The 21706-nt window shown below is 32.8% G+C and overlaps 1 protein-coding gene across 1 annotated transcript in view; it reads right to left on the reverse strand.

Annotated features, from left to right (window-relative positions):
* Nucleotides 1-363: 363 nt before the first annotated feature.
* The window catches only part of LOC102804976 (tetraspanin-7-like), a 39091-nt gene continuing 17748 nt past the window's right edge, over nt 364-21706 (reverse strand). The window contains exons 2-7 of the mRNA XM_085499345.1: nt 10618-10806; nt 9513-9587; nt 8681-8782; nt 7718-7876; nt 7037-7120; nt 364-6179 (exon numbers count right to left, since the gene is read on the reverse strand). Of these exons, the coding sequence (XP_085355471.1) occupies nt 6111-6179; nt 7037-7120; nt 7718-7876; nt 8681-8782; nt 9513-9587; nt 10618-10806 (678 nt within the window). The 3' untranslated portion in view covers nt 364-6110. The remainder of the gene's footprint in view (nt 6180-7036; nt 7121-7717; nt 7877-8680; nt 8783-9512; nt 9588-10617; nt 10807-21706) is intronic.

Below are 21706 nucleotides of genomic sequence, written 5' to 3' on the forward strand. Positions count from 1 at the left end.
TGTGTACCTCTCAAATCGTCACATACGGTATAGTACATGAGAGATCCAAACAGTAATTGAAACCTGTACAACTTCAACACCATATTCCAGACTCTCCACTACCGGTATATCTTGTATTGATATAAGCCAGAGAGTCCTTAAAAGGCAATATGCCACTCTAGCAACGTATACAACGCATGTAAAATACGTTGTTTGTTTACATGAAATTCGAACACGTGCTGCATGATGACAACTGCCCTTTAAATTTTACAAACACTGCAAAAAGAATTGGGGGGGGGGGGGGTTACTGATGCCAGCTAGTCTCTTAATAAATGACACAAGTGTAGGTGTTGACCAGGTAGTTCAGAGCATGCATACTAGAAATTGCTGAAAGGTATGTAATCTACCCATTTATTACTATTAGGGAAAGAAATACACCAGCTTTACCACATTGACAATTTATTCACTATTACAACATTATACATATATAGAGGGATATACAGAGACTTTATAATATATATAATTTTTGAAAAATTCTACAGAAAGTATTAACTACAATCTAAATATTAAAATCAAAACTACTGGTATATCATGGAAGGAACATGACATTGCAGTGGTAGCATGCACATATACCAACCTGTAATAACTTGATTGTTTTATTTTTATTTATTTTGATAGGGGATACATTGTCAACAGACCTGTCACAATGTGTTTTATACTTAAAAGAGGATTATTCTCCTTTATATGGTCAACATAAGGTCAGAATCCATAAACCAAAAAATAAATTGTTATAATAATGCTTCATCAGAAACCATATGTAGAAATACAGTTTTAGTGACCATGATAGGAACAATCAAATACATGTGAAATGGTAAACACCATTTGACATCTAAACATTGTCTTTATTTTATTTTGAGTAAACCCAGCATTATTATTATTGACTAGATTTACAGCGATAGAATTCTGTGAACTATGGCTTCCAAGCGTTATACACTCAATGCGATGGAATGGAAAGTACAAGTCTATTACTGACATGCAATTGTACATGCTTTTTAACCCCACTTCTCTTAATACATTTTAGAGTTTGGTCTAAGTTGTGACCATTTTGATCAGTAAGTCATTAGTGTGTATATTATTTATGCATATAAATTAAAAATGAAAAATTTCAGTTGTAGTGTAATAAAAAAAAAAAAAAGTTTCATGTTATCTCAATGCAGATTCAATCAATTTCAGACTAATCAAAAGACTGGAAGCTGTTAAAACAGATTCCTCAACCTATTTCATATAGTAAGACTCCTGTTCAATTACCAGAACGGCAACGATCTTCAGTCAAACATATCACATGTGTGGATTATGACACTGTGCACTACTGAGTACTGACACAATGAAGCGAGATACAGGACCAATTCATACATGTTCACAATACACATAGCACAAGTTCGACCGAGTAAACCAGAATACATTTTGGAGGTCTTTTTTTGGGGGGGAGGGGTGGCAGAATTTAGAAATAATGTCAAAATGATTCCTATTCTTTATAAACAATTGAGAACGCAAAATTCACCATTTTTCATATGGGTAAATGTTCTCATAAAATCCGTACCTCCTCTGTTACATTGTACCATTTAATAGAAGAAGCCGCAGCTATAGTAACAGATATACAGATTAAAAATGAATTTGTTGAGGACTGAAACCTGATAATAGATTCTGTAAATTTCATTAATTAAAAGCTACTATTAAACTGTATGCCATTTCAGCTAAATTAGTTCAATTTACCTGAATTGACAACAGTGATAATAGCACTTTATGACCATTCCTATTCTTTAGATTGCTTGTAACATGTGGTATGAATATGTGAAATTTCCTGGAAATATACAAAGATTCTCCCTTGCTTTGAATTACTGTGGTCCACAGCAATTTGGAACAGAAGTGAACCTTTTTGTAAAAAGCAATCAATTGAGGAGCTGAAATGATCGGCAACTTTCATATTTCCCACAATTCAATACTTCCAATTACAAAAACAAAATGAAGCTATAGGTATACCTTATTAGAATATGTGCAACTCTAATGAGACAATGTTATTGTAAAAATTAAGGGATACATTATTAAAATAAATCAATGTGTAAAATGACCTGAACAATAATGTTCAATATTAATAATTAATCATTTTATCTTTGACAGGAATACTGTCAGTAAACTTAAGTCAATACAAGTTAAGGCCATACGCAATTACAAATGTTGTTGACCATCAAAGACCACCCAAATTTCATCCTCCTTTTCTCATTCTTTTGAAATAATATTAACACATTTTTTCTGTTTGGATACACATGCTTATTATTCTGTTCTCACTGATATTATGACGCATGTACCGTACAGCAACAAATGAGGTTGAAAGAATACTGCGACACAGGTTTCCATGGAAACGGGTCATTACAAATTTGTAAGTTTTAAAAATTACATTCTCGAGAACTCTCTTCAGGCGTTTTTCGTACAGTAATGAGAAACGATCGATTTCAGCATGAACATCAGTGAACTTTAAAAATACACGAAGATAAAAAAAAAGATGACAAATGCACATTACTTTTAAAATTGATTTCATCAGTACATATTTCAAAATTGAATACATTATGAACAGAAAACGTAAATAGAGTGAGATATTCGGTAGTCATTAAACGTGCTAGAAATGTGACACTATTTTTTTTTTAATAAATATTAAAACAGCAAATGCAAATACTGGCTTTTTTTTTGGTGTAAATATTTAAGTAAACGCTATGTGAATGTGCATCAAGGTGAGTTAAAAAGTAACACATGTTTTTGAAAGCTGATAACACTGGAAATATAAAAACAGCAAAATTTTGAAAAAAAATCTGAAAGTGATAGCAATTTAAGACAAAAATATTTGAAATCATATACACCATATAGACTATAAAAATATACACAATCAAGTGTGAACTATGACCTACCACAAGCTACGATGCAATAAGAAGCTTACATCAGAAGTGGCATGATGACGTCAATGGCTGATATCCCCAGGTATATTGCTCCAACTTTTACATGGCACAAATTAACTTTCACTAAATCTTTGCAGTAAATCACCTAACTATAGTCTAAGAATAAATTCTTAGAAAGTTTTATTATCGTGCAAAACTCATAAAAGTTAAGATTAGAACTGAAAATAGCGAAATCTTTCTAAACAGACACCAAAAAGACTGAGAATATGAAACTACGGGGTATAATCAGCGGATGTTGCCAGATAACACGAAATGTTAATTCTCAATCGAGGATTATCACAGAGAGAAAACAATCAAGTCTATCGCTTGTATTCTTTTATAGTCTATATAGTGTGATTTTACACATAAAGTGGCACATATAAAATGCACTGTGGATTTTTACAAAAACTATAAATAAATAAGACCTAAAACACACTACAAACAATACAAAGGGACGTTCATTAAAATGTATACATCAATAAAAACACTGAATAAAATATGGAGGTCTACCTCTACATGTACAAATAGGTGCAATTTTGAGTATTGTAAATAATGAAATTAAAGCAACTACCGTACTCAACTGCGTTAGCGTCCATGCCCGGTCAGGCGGTCGAGTACGGTATAAGGAGCAGCTCATCTGAATACTTTGGCTCATCATAGCACAGATCAGTGGACATACAATGTACTAGATATTCATTATAATTTAATAATAATATTATCTCATGCAAACAGATAGAACAACACGTTTGTAGTGATGATGAAACTATAAATGGGCTCAGGTTACTAAATCCTGATCAGACACCACTTATTTACATATATGATAATGAGTACCACATGACCCTTGAATTTACCTTTTCAAACTGCACTCTAGGAAATGCTAAAAAACCTCCCCTCCACCAGATAAAGTTATTTGTGACCGTACTTTGGGCAGAGCAGTTAAGATCAGAATTGAAACATTTAACCGCCACATATTAAGAAATCAGCACCGCTTACTTACAAGCAAATCCTTGTTAGAATTTATATACATTATCTAGATTTAATGTGCATTATTATGTATATTGAATAACAAATTGAAGAAAAAAGAAATTTTAAAATCTGTCACAAGTTGGGACTTTAAATATGCACATTTCATTTACATTATTGAAAAGAATTTTGAAATTATTTCAATGCCATAATTTTTCTCCACCTTAATTTTGGTGCAACTTTTTTTATATGATTTCTTTTGTTAGTTTTGGATCAAATAGAAATAATTCTCCATAGGCTATCGATCTTGACCAAAATTGTCAGAAAAATATGAAAAAAATGTGTGTTTTAATTTATGAAATGTGACAAATGGTTGATTTTGTTGCTCAAAAAGTTGACAGAGCACAAGCAAGAACACAGAGAAAAAAAAATGTCTGGATATTAGCATTGAGTTTTTCAATGAACTATTTTTTGCTGTAATTTAAACATAGACCAACACAATATACATCACTGTTACGAATAATTATTGCCATTAGCACACAATGTTTCACTTCAACCCTTTCACCCCTGTTTGTTAAAATGAGACGACCAACCATATATAGAAATTACTGGGTCATACCAAAAAGCATAGGTGGAAAAGGTTGAGAGGTGATGTTAAAATGCTGTTTAGATTATAATATTATAAATACTTCTGATAAAAATTGTGTGCAGCGCAATGGACAGTGCTTATTTTCGTTTATACATTTCACAAAAAAAACAGAGCATTGTAAGTGAAGGAAAGTTGAGTGGAGATACTGAATTATCTTTCAAATAAAATAAACAAATAAAACTCTAGTGTCATTAGCATTGTGAAAAATTAGGATACTAGTATTAATATGTAGAGTGAATTAATCACAACAAACATACCGGTATTTGCTCAATTAGAAGTTCATGTGCAACCACAGACAAGTATAGAAGGTACAGTTTATAGGGTAAAAGTCAAAAGTTTGTTTGACTGACCAGACTTCTTTTAGTGGTCCAAAGACAAGAACATTTATGCAAATGTGGGGACATGGTTTCGAATTGAAGAAATATGGTATATATTGTGATATCATTCCTGGCTTTGACTGTCGGAGATTCATAATATAAATTTGTATTCGTTTTTATATTCCATCAAGTACAATCAAGGCGTACTACTGTATCCCCCACATTAACTGGGTATAAATATTGATATTAGTCTTGGTTTTTAAATATGGTATATATTATGTTATTATTCTCTGTATTCATAGCTAACACATTTAAGCATATTTCAGAATGACTTTAAGTTGTATATTCTATTGAGTTAAACAGAATGTGAAGTGCACAGTGTGTAAAAATTTACTTTATACAGTTAATTAAAATAACATATTTCTTAAGTATGAGAAGGACAAAATTATTACCGCATGTGAGAATAGTGTGGTAAAATCAAATGTGGTAGCTGGTGATTGTGGTCCTTGGTAAATATCCAATGTAGTCAAGGATTACCAACTATTAATAGCTCCTAGCAGCTTCCATCTATTTTCAATTTTAGTAACTGGGGTGATTATAACACATGTTTCACACAGTGCCAAGGTTCATTTCTCAGGGATTATGTGCTTTAGAGGTATAGAGATACTATGATGAGATCCGACACTCATCTCATACCAACATTTGCAATATATACTGTATTTGTTTTAATACAAGTGCATCTCTAAATGGAGGATCATGTAAGTGTTTCAATTGGTTATACGAGAAGTGTACAGAACATCACATGACAAAATGTCATCTTGTTAATGTTTTTGTGTTGACTACTTCAAAGTATGCTTCTATTACAGCAAATATGGTATACGCTAGATGCTTGCATTATAACTATATATACTTTGATTGTGATGCAGGACAGTTTGTAATATATTAGTAGATTTCAAATAAAATGTCTTGATACTTGTTGCCATGGATACAAATTACTGTGAAAGCAGAAATCCTTCATTGTTTTTTAGTTTTTTTGATATATGCATTCTTCAATAAAATTCGTAAAAAAAAAATTCATAAGTACACACTAATAAGTTTGTAGATCTAAAACCTATCGACACTCTTAAAACTAAAACACAGTGAAAGAGAAATCACAGTTATAATTACTGCTTTTCCAGTATTTGTAATGGCTACCGAGTTAGGCAGCACCTAGTTTTACACCATCTCGTACTTGTTTGAGTTGATGACATTCGCTAAACAGCAGGCAAGAATAATACCAAACACCTATTGAGAGAACAATAAAAACCAGGTTTTAAAGTTGTTGTTTTTTTTCTCCTTACAATACACATGTCATGTGCTTTGAATACTGGCATGGGTTACTATTCTAAAATGCATAACACATCTCATCATCTCTTGATTTTAAATTTTTTTTTCAGATTCAAGCAAATTCAAGATGGCTTTCCCCCACCCCCAAATACTGTAAAATGACTAATTTGCGCTGGGTTTAAATTTTGCTGATTTACCATTTCAGGCCTAATCAGTGGGTTTTAAATTCACAGTTTCATCATTTAGATAATGTGTTCTATGCTAAATTTCACATATTCACTGGGTTTTAATTTAGCAAATTTTCCAGTCAGCGAAATAAGCAAAATTAAAACCCAGTGAATAATTAACCCCATTACAGTATACCGTCAGTGAATATTGGACCGGCAGATGTTTTGTTTGTTCTTTTTGCGGGCAAACTTAAGATGGCTCCCCTATGTAGTGAATATTGGTAAATAGTCACATTTATAATAATATCACTTGTAGGCCACCTGACACTGTACAGACGCTATCAATCTATCTCAATGTTTTTTTCCTATCAACATGAAATGAAGCTAGCTATACTTTTGAGTATTTCTGTGATATTTCTTTCACTAATGCAGTTTTTTTTCCAATAATTCATCCATTAATAAGTTTTACTGTTTTTTTTCCCAACAATTCAGCCGTTAAAAATAATTAATTTTTCATGAACCAATTATAGATTTACAGTAGTCTAAGCCTCTTGAACAAGTGAGGAACAAGTTTCAAAAATGTCATGACTCCAGGAAAGCCTAACAGATGATTTTTATTGTGCAATGTAATCAGACAGCTATAAATACCTGGAAGAAAGCCACTCCCATTGCACAAGCACCAATGATAACCATATTTTTATCCATAAACGAAGCAACTTTTTTATAGCAGCCCTAGAAAAGAAAATAGCTTTCATGAGTAGAGGTCAATGGTTACCTGTGCACAAGCATGACATACAATACGAGAAAGAACTAATTTAAGCAATTAATTCTCATTTTAAAGTGATAGGCAACTTTATAGTATCTGTTCTTGTGACCCACTATAAGAGATACAAGTATAACACTACTATAACAGTCAACATTAACACAGCATTACATATACATAAATTTTAACAACTTTTTAAAAAAAAATACAAAAGATGATAACATACAAAGTTTACTGAATGCATACAGACTTAGACTATTGGCTATTCTCTCAGCACAACAAACCTTCTCCCTTCATCTTTATAAATATTTATAAATTTCAATAGCAGTTGAATCTAACCAGCCAATAGAAACTCCCATTTCAGGTTGAATTTTAAAATTTATAAATATCCACAATGATGAAGAGAATGGGTTTGTATTCTAGTTTATATTTCCACCTTCCTGATGTATAATTATCCACACATGCAATGTAACTTTTCTATAATTGCATTTGAGAATAAATTCTTGGTTTATCCTTTGCCAAGATATTACCATGGTGAATATAAAAACAGTTTGGAGAAAACTTACATGTGTGTAAACAGTGACATCGCCTTCACTGGGAGCGAGCACACAATCCTCTGCTTTTTCTTTATCACAGCAGCTGGCTGGATATGCCGAGGGTTCACCAGAGAGATAGAAATCTGTGCTATTCCAGTCTTTGTAATTTGAAACACCACAACATTCTAACTGCAATAAGTTGATAATATGAATATTAACAAATTTTGAAATAAACTGGTTTTGTATACAAAAGAGGTATACATAACTGCATATATTGCAGTTACATCTAATCGTACTGATCCTTAGAAAATAATACAAAGTTACCATCTAGATCAGATTAATAACTATTAAATGTCTTTGATAATATAGTGACCTCTCACTAAGCCGCCCCCCAGTAAGTCGTGATATTGGCTAAGTCGCTGGTAATTGGATGGCTCTTAAAAGATTCTATTTTCTTTTTCAGCGATAGTGTTCAATGAAAATTATAGCTAATGATTTTTTGCATGCTGTATTTAATTATCCAGTAAAGAGTCGAGCCAGTGCTGGTTCAAATTCAAGAGGCACATTATTAACTAAAGCACAAGTCCCAAGGAATCATACAAACATGACTGTCGTTGGTCAACCCTTTCACCACCAGACTTTCCCGCCTAAATCTTTTTTGCACTTTTTTCTTATATTCTTCCATGTTTCTGGAAATGAACCCTAATTTTAGAAACCAATAGACAAAATTTTAGTCAAGCTTTTACTCAAAAAATGTGGCTATTTTTCTGAAGTTAATTGCTACTATAAACGAGACTATTTTGCGAATTTGTGATGAAAATAGAGAACTGGTGGTGAAAAGGTTATGTGTCAAATATTGCATACCAGGTACCATGCAGAAAACAATAGGTGATAAATATTCTACTATAATAACCTCACAAATTATTAATACTAAAATCATTTTTTATAACACAATACAAATGTAACAAGAAGAAAAACAAAATTATTTTTTACACTTTCTTGTAGTTCATCAACAGCAGCAGTGTCCGATTCATGACCATCTTTGTTGTAGTCGTTCACTGCTTCTGACAGGCCATCATGGAATCCTTGCTGAAGCTGTAAACATAAAAATAATAATATGCACGTATGGCAATCAATAAAAGAAAAATATGTTAATTATTCAATTACCAACAAATCCTAAAATCTCTTGGTAAATAAAAAAGGTGTGCAAGGTAGGTTGTTTTCTGTGTAGATTCTAATTTTCAATCCCTCAATGGTTAATTTTGTGATTGGATGCAAATGTAAAGATTTGATGTACTGTAAATTCATTACACTGTTCAGTTTCACCCTGCTGAAGATAGACATAATCCAGGAACCAGGCAAAATTATACACCCAAATGAAAGCCGGGTGACAACATCGAAAGATTTAAAAAAAGTGTAGTTAGGGGTAAAAATCTTGGCCAGGCACGTTATGTGTTTAGCAGTATAAATTGCTGTGTTCAAATAAATAACATACTCATCCTGCAGTATTAAAATATAAATGACAATGACATGTTTTATCCAGTTATGTCACTCAACTTGCTGCACTCCCTGCTCTTTTATACATTCAATTGGTTTACTTGTTTACATGACTGTTTTAGGATATAATTTGTTTACAATAGTATAGTATTTTACATTTAATAAATTATGCTGGAGTAAAATTTATGTAATGAAAATGTTTTAATGTTATTCTATCGGCTAATAGAAATATCTCACTTCCATACGAGGTGTGAAATTTATAAATATTCAAAATCGGGAATAGGTTTATTGTGTATAGTAATCGTAAATAGAATTACAGTTGACTTACTGGTTCTCTGTAGACCAGACCAGATATACCAGCAGCCAACTCAGCAATCAGAACAACAAATAATAGTATACCATACTGTAAAAAAAATCAATAGTTAGTCAGCAATAGAATATTTCCATATACTGCGAGATCCTGCATTATGCATGAAATCCAACTTAAAAACAGGACAAACAAAAGTCATAGCATCGTAATGATGTCAAAACATCACATAGGATACAACAAACAATATGCAATATCTCAGAGAGAACGAAAAATCACTTATCACACAGAAATAATAGTCACTATAGCTTTTAGTTTTTTAAAGTTAATTTGTCAGCAAAATTGTGTTTGAAGCCTATGATACGTTTAATACAATGTGTATTCACTAGACATCCTCCTTGCCAATAGCTGAATACCATGACTGAACAGTTCCATAGTTAGGTGTGAATCTTAAGGTGTCATCAAGTCAGCGAATCACACACAGGATTCTCTGTTTGATGATCAAAGCTGGACTATATTACAAAATGAATATTTGTGAAACACTTTCCATTTAACATTAGTCTGAGATGCACAGCAGACTCTTGAATTGCTACCTGTATTGTCATTAGGTCCCTCCTTTTTATTTATAAGATGATTATTTCACTTGTCAATAAACAACGCCAACTCAGTTTTGATTTTTGGTAAAGCTACTAAAAATTGAAAAGGCTGTCAATTAAGTTTTGCTGACAATACAAGCTTAATACATCAATGCTAAGAAGTTCATCGATTGGTGGATTACATTATTATTCAGTGTCACACACTATAGCCATATTACAGATTACCAAATAAACCTACAAATGATTTCTCTGAGCCAAGGCACTATCTGTGTAACAGAGCATAGACTATGACAGATTTAGAATCACATAAAGTTTAGAGATTTAGAGTATATAAAATCAAAAGAATCACATTTATCCTGTACTGGATTATTAAAATACAACTTATCATTATCATATAGACATACCTCTGTCATTTACCTGAATGCATATTTTCTTTTAGAGCAAATACGGTATGTATAGATTTTAGGCTCGACCAGTACTGATTGCTTTCTCGCAGTCAGGTATTAATAAGTACACGCGGAGGCACTTACCAATCTAAGCAACCATGAAACACTCTTGAATGTAGCACAGCATCCTATCAATCCAACAATAATGATGAATCCACCGGTTCCAATTAGAATATACGGTACATTAGAGAAATCATCTGTGGAGAGTTCATTGTACTTATCCAAACCTATCTTCCCCCATATACCAACAGACAATATTGCTATACCGGTGCACTGTAAATAAAAATAGTATTTTTATCAGTTAATTTGTATAATGATTAATAAAAATATTATCTATTCAAAGCAATAGACAATAAAGAATCACACTTATTTTGTTTCCGCTCAGATATTATCTTCCGCCAAATATGCTAATTTTACTCAGAGAAGTCTTATATCTGCTACCAAATACCACGCATGCGTTTATAACATGCTCACACAAAAAATAAATTATAAAATTGTTGTTTATATCATGTTGCTATGTGTAAATCTCCTAACATCTTTTCTTGGATTATACTACTATCGTAAGGGTTGCTAAGAGCCATGGTTTTTTAAAAACACCCAGTAGCGTGATAATTCTGGAATCATTATACCCTGATTCTCACAGTTCACTGATATTACATTATATAATGATTTCCACATGGAGTTTTGTTGTTTTTTTGTGTAAACTGGAATTTTTAGGGATTAGAATGTAACCGCCTGGCGTGTGTGTTCTAGATTTTGTACCCAAATTCTGGGCCTTAAATGCACTCCATAGAACATTTGCATAGATGGGTAGAATGCATGACAAAATTTACAACAATTCTAATACTGACCATATACTGACCACACAAAAACAAAGTAAAAACAGTAATGAATATATGATTCTTTGCATTTATGTTGATTTACGAAACAGATGACAAGCCCAGAGAGTGACAGGGATGGGCATGTCGATAAAATCCTGAGTTTCATTTCACTGCTATGCTGCAATGAAGACTCATGTTCCTCAGAGTTTTCCCGCAAAATGCGCAATATATTATTATTATCTTTTATTTCAGGACAAGCCCATATAAAAAGTAAGAAAAAAAAAATATTAACAAATTACACAGTATGCCTTAAATAGAATCGACCACGCCACATTTGCCATATACGTGATTTAAAAAAAGTATCACTAGATAATAAATTGATTAAAACAGAGTTCTTACTCAACAAAATACGTTGCGAAAAACTGTAGCACATTTTTCTAAGTTTAACCTGAAAATCATCAACATGTAGTCAGGCGAAAGTCTCTGTTATACTACTATTAAAAGAATGAGAAACATTACATATAATTCTAAGAGCGTTGTTATACGCAACACGAATACGATTAAAATCTACCACAGTAAAATCCGACCATAGGTAACTACAATACAGATTTGAACAATAACTACGAAATAGCGTACACTTAACAGGAAGAGAACATTTACTAAAACTACGTAATAAAAAGTTGGCTCGAGAAAACAATCCACGTATTTGTTTTCTCATACAAATACTGTCTTTTCCGTCCTGGGTAAAATGATATCCTAAATAACAATACTGACTAACAAATTGTAGTGGCTTGCCATTCAGATAAACATTGGGAACTTGTTTAATGCCACACTGGGATGGTAAATTATACATACAGACAGATTTCTTAAAATATTATCATTTTTGGGAGTAATGTGTACTAATACTTGTACCAGATTTCCTAGCTGTTTTGATCAGTTGATCTTTAGCTTAATCTGTGCTCACAGGTCTTCTAGTGCGGCCACATATAAAAAAAAACCTGCTTCAGCCAATCAGATTGCTAGATTCAGAATAGCCATGTTAGAATAAAATACAACTGAATATTAAATATTAACCACTGAAGACAAGACACACCTATGTCATTTACGTAGTACATACACTATTAGTGCGAATACTATCATACTGTAGAATACTTACTGTAGCTGGAATTAATTTTAACTAGAAAGACTTTTAGGATGTTTTGTATGAGATTTTCACTGATTTTTGACAAAATGAATGTAAAATATGGGGCGAAAAGGGAAGATTCACTGGATTTTATTTGGACTTAATCATCCTTTCAACAAAAATATTTTATAGAGTATTTTACAGTATTACTAATTGGGTAATACTACAAAGGGAAAGTGAAAATAATTTTAGTCGGCGGGGCTCTAAATTGATTTTTTCAAAGGATTGGATGCATACGACGTGATCTGCATGCATCGATGTGTGATAGTCTTCGCGACAAGCTAGTTTTATTTCGGCATAAATGGATTACTTGTCCTCTATTGAGTTGCATAATTACACACCGACAAAGCACATGAATTGAATCGATTGTAACAGTAGCAAAGGAAATTACATTGTAATTCCTGTATATCTGTGTATATTATGCAATCCAGTAAATGAGACTGAGTGTTATGGCACTAAGTTCAGTAAAATAATCAATTGTCTGTGTTAGACAAGCATGAACAATATATACTGTACACCTAAGGCAGAGAGCTGCATGTGTCTGCTGATTATCTCCGGATATCACTCTTCACTGTCGATATCTGTGATTTCACTGGATTGTATCACTCACAAACAGCATGTAATACATGTATGAGATTATTACGAGAATACCTCAAAGTATGCACTTAGACAGTACAGTGGAAGTATCGACTGTCACGTCCCAGAGGTCGATGCACGGCGTACTGTCTGAGTGCATACTTCTGAGGTATTCTCGTGATAACCATATTATCATACATTATTTCCTTCTAAGGATATATCATGAGAATGCCGAAATACTAAATGTTTAGAACAGAATCAGCAAACTTCTTTGTGTTGAATCCGGTCAAACTCTGGTGGCAGCCATATTTGTTTTTATTAACAGAGGACGCTTATGTGCGTAATTCGCATTTCCTTATATATATAGTAGGATGAAAATACCTCGTAAAATACCACAAAATTACGGCACACTGTAACTTATGGCGTTATGTATAATAATATAGCAAGTATCAATCACCAGAATACAACTTGTTCAGAGAAAATATACAAGTTCCATAATCTAAATTAATATAATGTTCATGAATTTTGATGTTTGCAGTTGAAATGTCAAAATGATATTTTACTAACACACAGCTAAACACAATGCTCATTACTATACACATGTACCCTAAGAATATTTGTACTGTTCGGTGAACTCCAACACTATATAAGCCAGATGAAACCAGAGTTATAGAGGAACCAGAATTGTAATTGCATTTTACCGTGGGTGATATTGAGTATGATATGGTGGGAGTGTGTACAAATCCTCAGCAGTCGCTGGGTTGGTATGACTTGTTAGCTGGTGTATATATCTGGTAGAGTCGCTTATGTGTGGGCTTTCAATACAAACACAATGTTCAGCACAATCAATGAAGTGAAACCTCATTGATGGTGCTGAACGTTATGTTGCATAAAACACAAACTTCAAATGACCTCACTGTGATGATGCATGCATTGTGGAATACGGAAAAAGGGCCTGAAGCATGTGCACTGCGTACACAATATGCTAATAGCTTAAATGATGTTATAATGTAGACATGTCTCATGAATATTACCGGTATTTTAAAATTATTTATAGAAAAAGCATTTATTATGAAACGCCTGAACCACGTATATTCGGTCTTGAACCCAACTCTGTCTATTGTGGTTATTTGAAGACTGTACAAGCTTTCTATTATACTAAACAAGTCACCAAATTTAACAAATGTTTCTGCTTTTTACACTGATAGCCAGCGTAAGCGTTGGCAAGCATAAATAGGTTTTGATTGTATACAGCGCCACCAGTGGCTGTTCCCAGCTCCATGCGTCAGGTAAAGTCTATTTGACTACTGGTGCATATACAGTATCCTTAGTGAATTTTAAGTTAACAAATATATTGTTTCCTTTGCAAACCAGTGAATTTTAAACCTAGTGAAAATTCTTTAGATTTGATCTTTACACAATTACAAAACCTCCTGTTAAGGTCAGATTTTTTTATTCCTTGTTTCGCAAGTTTTTATAAAGCAATTTTTTGAGGGCGGAAATAAAAACAAAATTAATTCTTTTTTTCCATCAGATTTGTGTGATTCTCAAAGAATTATAAGTGAGATCATTGATCAGAGAGAAGAAATGAAATAAAATTTTATTCCATGTATAACCTTGTTTCTCATCTGCATGAGACTTCGGTACTTTGATCATGATAATGCCACGAAAATGCAACTTGGATTTGTTATGCGGCGGGCGGTAAAAAAATGAAGATAAAAATAATATTTTTGTAGCATTTTTTCGCGTGTACAAGTCGGCGGGCGCGAGAAATTACGCTGAAATAAAATTATATTTTTATTTCATCTTCAGCTCCTGTTCATTCAGCGGGTACGCGAAACAAGGGATAATAAAAGTATGGCCTAATTGTTATTTAAATGTGAGATGACTTAAAATTTCTAATCATGTGCAATATCTCCTATTCAATAGTCATGTTTCACTACAGTAAACTCCATTGGAGGTGTTTTTAATCCACCTGTCAATATTTTAGAACTCCTGAGTTATATATTTAGCCTTTATTTTTCGACAAAGCAATGTTTTTTTTGTGGTTAATGTGCAGAACAATGATCACATCATATCATGCCTAATGTGGGTTCCATGATATGTAATACAAAGCTTCTAAAATGCATCACATGAAAAACTGCATGACAAGAGTGGAATACAGCCATACCCAATTTATTTTTCACTTGAAAGAATAGTAAAAAGATGGCATAATCAATACATCATCTCTGTTTGACATTTAGAACAAACAAGATTGGATTCCTTCAGGGGGCATCACTGTCTTTGAATCTTTACATTAATAAAGAGCAGCATCCACCCCCACCCCAACCCATCTCTCTAATGAGTAACTTGAAGATCTGTGGGAAGACGTCATTATGGTGACATATACAATGCCAGCTTGTATAAGTACTCTAAATGTGATTTAGCCTGAAGGTAATGCGTTACTCTGACATTAAAAAAAAACATCTGTCCCTCGGCCTATACAAGATAAAAGTAATCTGTAAAGAAATACTGGTTTCACTCATGGTAATCCGTGGTATCTGCAAATGTATGAAGAGCTGTGGATTATCATTTTACAAACCCAGCTACCGTAGGCCATTAAATTATATACACCACCCAATACAGTTTTGACAATCACCAGGCTTTGCCTGCAGTCAGTGTACTCTGCCAATCAAATAAAACAAGACGTAACTTATTTGCATATTATAATGAGCATACAATCAGCTACAAATCACAAATACCAGTATAGGAATGGCTCCATGAGTACAGAATACAATTTATTCCATGTTACAAGGGCATTTACTGTAAAATCTGTATTAGAAACCGCGGCTTCTATTAAAATGATACAATGTTATGGAGGGGATGCGGCTTCTATTAGAGCATCTACACATATGAGAAATGATAAAATTTTGGTTCTCAACTATTCACACCAAATGGGTGCGACTTCTATTATAGAGATGCGACTACTAATACAGATTTTACGGTAACTGTTATCTTTGCAGATTAAGGCACAAGTACAGTCCATATAATCACATCAGTATATAATTACACTAGGCAACATAAATTAACAGTCGATGCATGTCCATATGTCCATACAGGATAAGACATACGCCATGAATGAACTGATCAAAGATGATCACTGATATATGACTTAGTATCAACAATTTATAAACTACAGTACAGTGAGTTCACCTTATCTTAGTATTTATGCATCAACGCTGATAGATACAATTATAGTGGCTTCCATTCCAGCTTTAATTATGTCTGGTGTTTATGTAAATTTCACTTGCCGGACATGTAGTAACATATTGTTTCTGAAGCTTAGACCACTCTTAGTTGTGAAAAGACAGGCAGCATAAACCCTTGTGATCTAATCAGCATACAACTGGTGTACATGTATAATTGAATAGTAAATATAACTTAAAAGTTAATGATAATTAATTAGGACAGGTCACACAATTGAGCAGAAATGTGCTTTCAGGAAATACTGTGGTAATTACATATGTGGTGATGGTTTTATTTTACCGTATACGGTATAAATATTTCAAATTATTGAATGTGTTTTATAATTATTTAAAGATTATCATAGGATATAGATGTGCAAAAACACTACTAGACACGACAAACCCTTTTTTTTATAAATATTCACAAATTTTAATAACAATTCAACCCAACTAGTCCATCAATCAACAATTGCAGAGCGTCATTTGAAAACATGTGTTATTCGATTGGTCAATAGAAATCATTCATTACTGTTTGAATTGAGAAATTTATGAATATATGCTAGGCCATCAAATGTTCACCTATGAATATTTCCTCAATTTGAATCTCAAGACAGGAAGTGTCTATTAGTAAAATGGAAGAAAGGCATTCCCAGCTGGAGAGGTACATGTATATACATGTATAATAATATTAATTACTATTCTCTACACATGGAGGGGGGGTACCTGTAATTCAGGCTACTTCCAATTGGAGAAGCTAAGATAGTAAAATCAATTACGGCACATTTAACATTTCAATAAAACAGCAAAACAAACATAAAATGCTTCTAAGCATGTCTTGCGTAAAAATACATGCCATGTTTTGATGAAATTTGCACCCTACAGACTCTGGATACTTGCTTTTTCAAAAACAAAATGTCCACCTGTATAGACAATATTTTTATACAAAATTATGCTACTTAATTTTCTTTATGCATATCCTTTATGATTATTTTGTCCCAATTCCTGAATTCTGAATTGATAGAATTTGCGCAATTATCGTTTGTGCACTTGTGCATATTGCGTGACCTCAGGTCTACAGACAAGAAGGTAGAACAGATTTTGAATGTTCCAAACATTCAGAGTTGCCAAAAACCGCTCACCTGTGTTTCCAACTCAAAGCATAAAAAATAAGTGCCATTATCTTTTATCTAAATTATATCATTCTGCTATTCTGCCTAACCAAGAAAAATGAACATGCAAAATACTCTTTGAATATAGTGTAATATTTTTATGTTTGAGTTGAAAAACTAGGTTCCAATCATTCAAATTTAAACATTCACCATCCCTTTTTTTGTATTTCCTCTGAAGAAATCATCTTTTTCAACTGGTAATCTGAGTTTCTCAGCTGTATAATATAGTTCTTCTAGCTTCCTCCTTCGTACCCATCCATACCCACTCTGCTATTTAAATTGTTTCAAATATGCCGCTGACTTCTTCCGGAGTTGCATGTATTTTGATGTTATAAACCGGTATTTGCTTTTTACCCTCGCCCATTGCCCGGTAGGTTACACATGCGCAAATAGAATTACACCGCATCTGTCGGTAATGCAGGAATTGTGAAGACAAAATTTTACGAAAGTCGCTGACACCCCATATCAAGAAATGTTCACTGCTACGAATTTCACGATTTGCGCTAACTAGCGAATTTCAAAAAAGATTCTCTTTCATGAAACTTAAAGCGGTTTACAGCATGCAATAAAAGTAATGTGCACTGGGGGCTTAAAATACACCAAGGGTACACGTCGTTGCTAGGCAACCAATGCAAGGAAGACGTATGTGTATCCATATACTATCTTGGGAAGATTAAGTCAATGTAATATTTTCATAGAATTACATAAATACAGGACATTAAATTCACACATATATGTACAGTTGTTATTTCTATCAATTCTCTTCAAGAAATTAGCTCACATTGAAAACACTGCTAATTAAACGTCACAATTTTTCACAATGAAAGTCAATTTATTTTTGAATGACATCATTAATATCGAGCCCATACACAAACGAGGAGCAGGTCATTTTGAATACACAATATACTGCACAACCTCCTTGTTTGGATGAAAATGAATAAAATAACCTTCATAATGCTTGACCATTATCTGATGAAATCAATCAAATATGATTACAGTTTATTACAAATATGAAAAGCTGCAGTTGTGGCAGTCAGTCAAAAATTATTCTATATTAATTTACCCCTGGTAGTATCTGCAAAACATGCCAGAGTCTTTGCCAAGAAGTGAATGATTTCCCATTCTGTTTGATATAAATACTTGTCATGGTGATAGAATGCATAGCATATGGTGGCAATAGTTCACTATTGCATTCTAAAAGGTAGATGGGGTGGGAGATTATTATTTTTTTATTCACTTAGTTTTCAGTTAGATTTTGTTGTCACGAAAAATTTTCTTTATCAAATGTATGGGATTTTTCTTTGATGACTTTTTGTGTGTGGAATAGGCGAGTATTTTTCAGCACACCCACATTTCTAATATTCAACTGCTAATTTAAAATCCTAATGAAAGTCTTTATCTGTAATCTCCTGATTTTATACAGTACTGTGACTGTCTGTAGTTGAAAAAGCTAGTAGTGTACAGCTGAATGGAAATGGTTGATTCTTTAAAGTGAGCAGCAAACCAAATAAACCACAGATGTTTTATGATACTGCATCTATTATAAAGCATAAATATGAGATTATCGGGTACAACTATTTTATGTTGCTGATATGTTCATCAGTGGCATAGAGAATTCCTGTTGTTGACAGGAAAGTCTTTAATTCCATTCAGACATGGTCTTTTTTAGTAGTGATGGTTTTTGGTATACAAACAAAATTTAAATTATTTTGGGAGGCCTCCAAATCTAATCTGTTTATATTTTGAAACTACAATTTAAGAACCTGAGTGCTTTAGCCAAGTTAAAAAAAGTTGTTATATTTTTTTATAACAGAGTCAAAATCTGTATAATATAAAAAATATGGTAGACTAAACAGTATACACAAATATTATTCTAATAAATGAATCATGGGCACTAGCAGCACTCAAACTGGAACATTTCCAGTATTTCATATAATAATCATCATTATCATAATAAATTTATTGCATCCTTAGAAATAGTTTCCATTGGTTGGCTGCAATGAAATGTTAGTTATAAGATACAATAGTCAAGTAAAATGTCAGTCATTGCTTTCTCTGAATTCAAATATTTTTTTGTATTGAATTCAAATAGTTTGGCTTGTTATTGTGTCTACTCTTGAACTTGTAATACATTTAAATATCCACATTTTAATTCTTCTGGAATATGGATACCACAAGTGTTTTACATGATGATTATCACCAATGGCAATATCATAGCCATATATACATGTACAACAAGCAGCTTAACAATGGATGTGCTAGAAACTATACTGTAGTTTTAAACAGTCTATGACCCTTGTGTGCAGTAAACCACATTCACTAGCTTTGTTTACTTAAAAATACTAGAGCTACAATGTAGTTATGCGAGAACATGTCAAACGTCATTTTTAAGTGCCACATTCTTTTTCAATACAAATTTGAAAAACATTATTTGGAATGTTTGAACGAGCAATCCAGTGTAAAATGGTATGACAATTTAAATATGAATAGATTTAATATTTGTATCCACTTTATGTAAACATGCCACAAAATTTGCAGTAAATTGTGATTTGCATAATTTAAACGTGCTTTATTATACATTTTACCACATTATATTCTCAAATAAATAATTATTCCCATTTAAATTAAGGTTTTGGATGATTAACTATATACACCTGTCTTAATTCAAGACAAAATCAGATGGCACAAGTTGAATGTCTCAAATACATCGTATGAACGTTGAATTTGGCAGCGATCATATATATTTCAAACTTCCAGAGTTAACAAATTTGGTGTTCTGTAAAACTAAATAAATGCAGGAATTATCATTAATCATGATACAAGTGAAGTTATGTCTGCAAATCTGAGTATTAGAGAATAATGGACAACGTACTGCACATTATACTGTGTGATAACAGGACAAAAACATTGATATGCACAATAACGGGAGAGATTTGACATAGCCAAGCCCATTATTTAAGTGAACATCCCAATCCAAGCCCTGATGTCTATCACATAATACCCCAAAATGTCAAAAAAATTAATACAGATGTAGCGATGAGATGAGATCAATCGTATGGCTAGCGTGGGTCGATGCTAACCACATGCGCACAGGTAATTTTGAAATGATGGTAACCTGGATTTCTTTTAACATGAACGAATCATATTGGGTTACTATACAAATGCCGGCATTAGATATTGCTTATTCACACACAATCTTCTTCTTGCACTCGTTGCACTGCTCAGTTATCATCTGATAATTGGACAGATCACGGTGCCGTACAACTAATAAGAAGTGTCATTGCAACACACAAGATTATAATGTGTTTCAAATGATGAAATATCTGGCACGGTTGAATTACATTAATTTTCCAAGTTTGTTGACCTTTACCCCTTATATTATGCACTTATTTGCAGCGTGAAAACGTTTCAATGTCGCACATGTACGAATTCAATAATTACAGATTACATATATGGATTAATATTTGACTCTTGTACACTGATATGGATGAATCCAGCCACAGTCAACAAACATGGCCTATAAAAAACACCCACAAGGAAATAAATTAACAATAAGGCAGTCATGTGCATTATATATTCCAGTCAATTTATAATTCAGTACATTTGAACAGGTCATATATCAAAGACTGGAATGACTCAAGTCTTCGCTTAGACTAATTTGAATTTTCCAAGAGTATGTACAATCTACATGTAGCTGCCTTGAATCTTCGTTAACTCTTAGTTCATTAAGCTGACATTTTGTTTCATCTACCACAGTAATTTCAAGCAAGTGGAAAGTAATACTGAATATCACTCAAGCATCTCCATGACAACACTGGGTTAATTACGTTTTTAAAGACTTCCATGTTAATCTTCAATTAGGCAGTAGTAAACAATTTAATGTGCTATAAAATGAACAGAATAGTTCTTAGCACTTAATTGTATTGAAAACCAGAATATATGGGCTCACACACTGCTGTTATTTGTACAGTTCCTCAATCAGTACTTGATAAGAGGTGCTTATTTTGTCTTAAATTGAATTCCTTGCATGTAAGTGCGTTTTAAATGAGGTATGAGCAGAAGGAGCACTAAAAATATATTAAAAATACATGTAACTAAATTATAACTTAATCTTAATATTTGAGATCATATGATATATACATATGTCAGACACATTTGCATCACACATTTATGAATAAATTTACCCTGCAAACGGACAAA

Source organism: Saccoglossus kowalevskii, chromosome 1, assembly GCF_978046115.1.
Source record: "Saccoglossus kowalevskii chromosome 1, keSacKowa6.1, whole genome shotgun sequence".
Taxonomy (NCBI): Eukaryota; Metazoa; Hemichordata; class Enteropneusta; family Harrimaniidae; genus Saccoglossus; species Saccoglossus kowalevskii.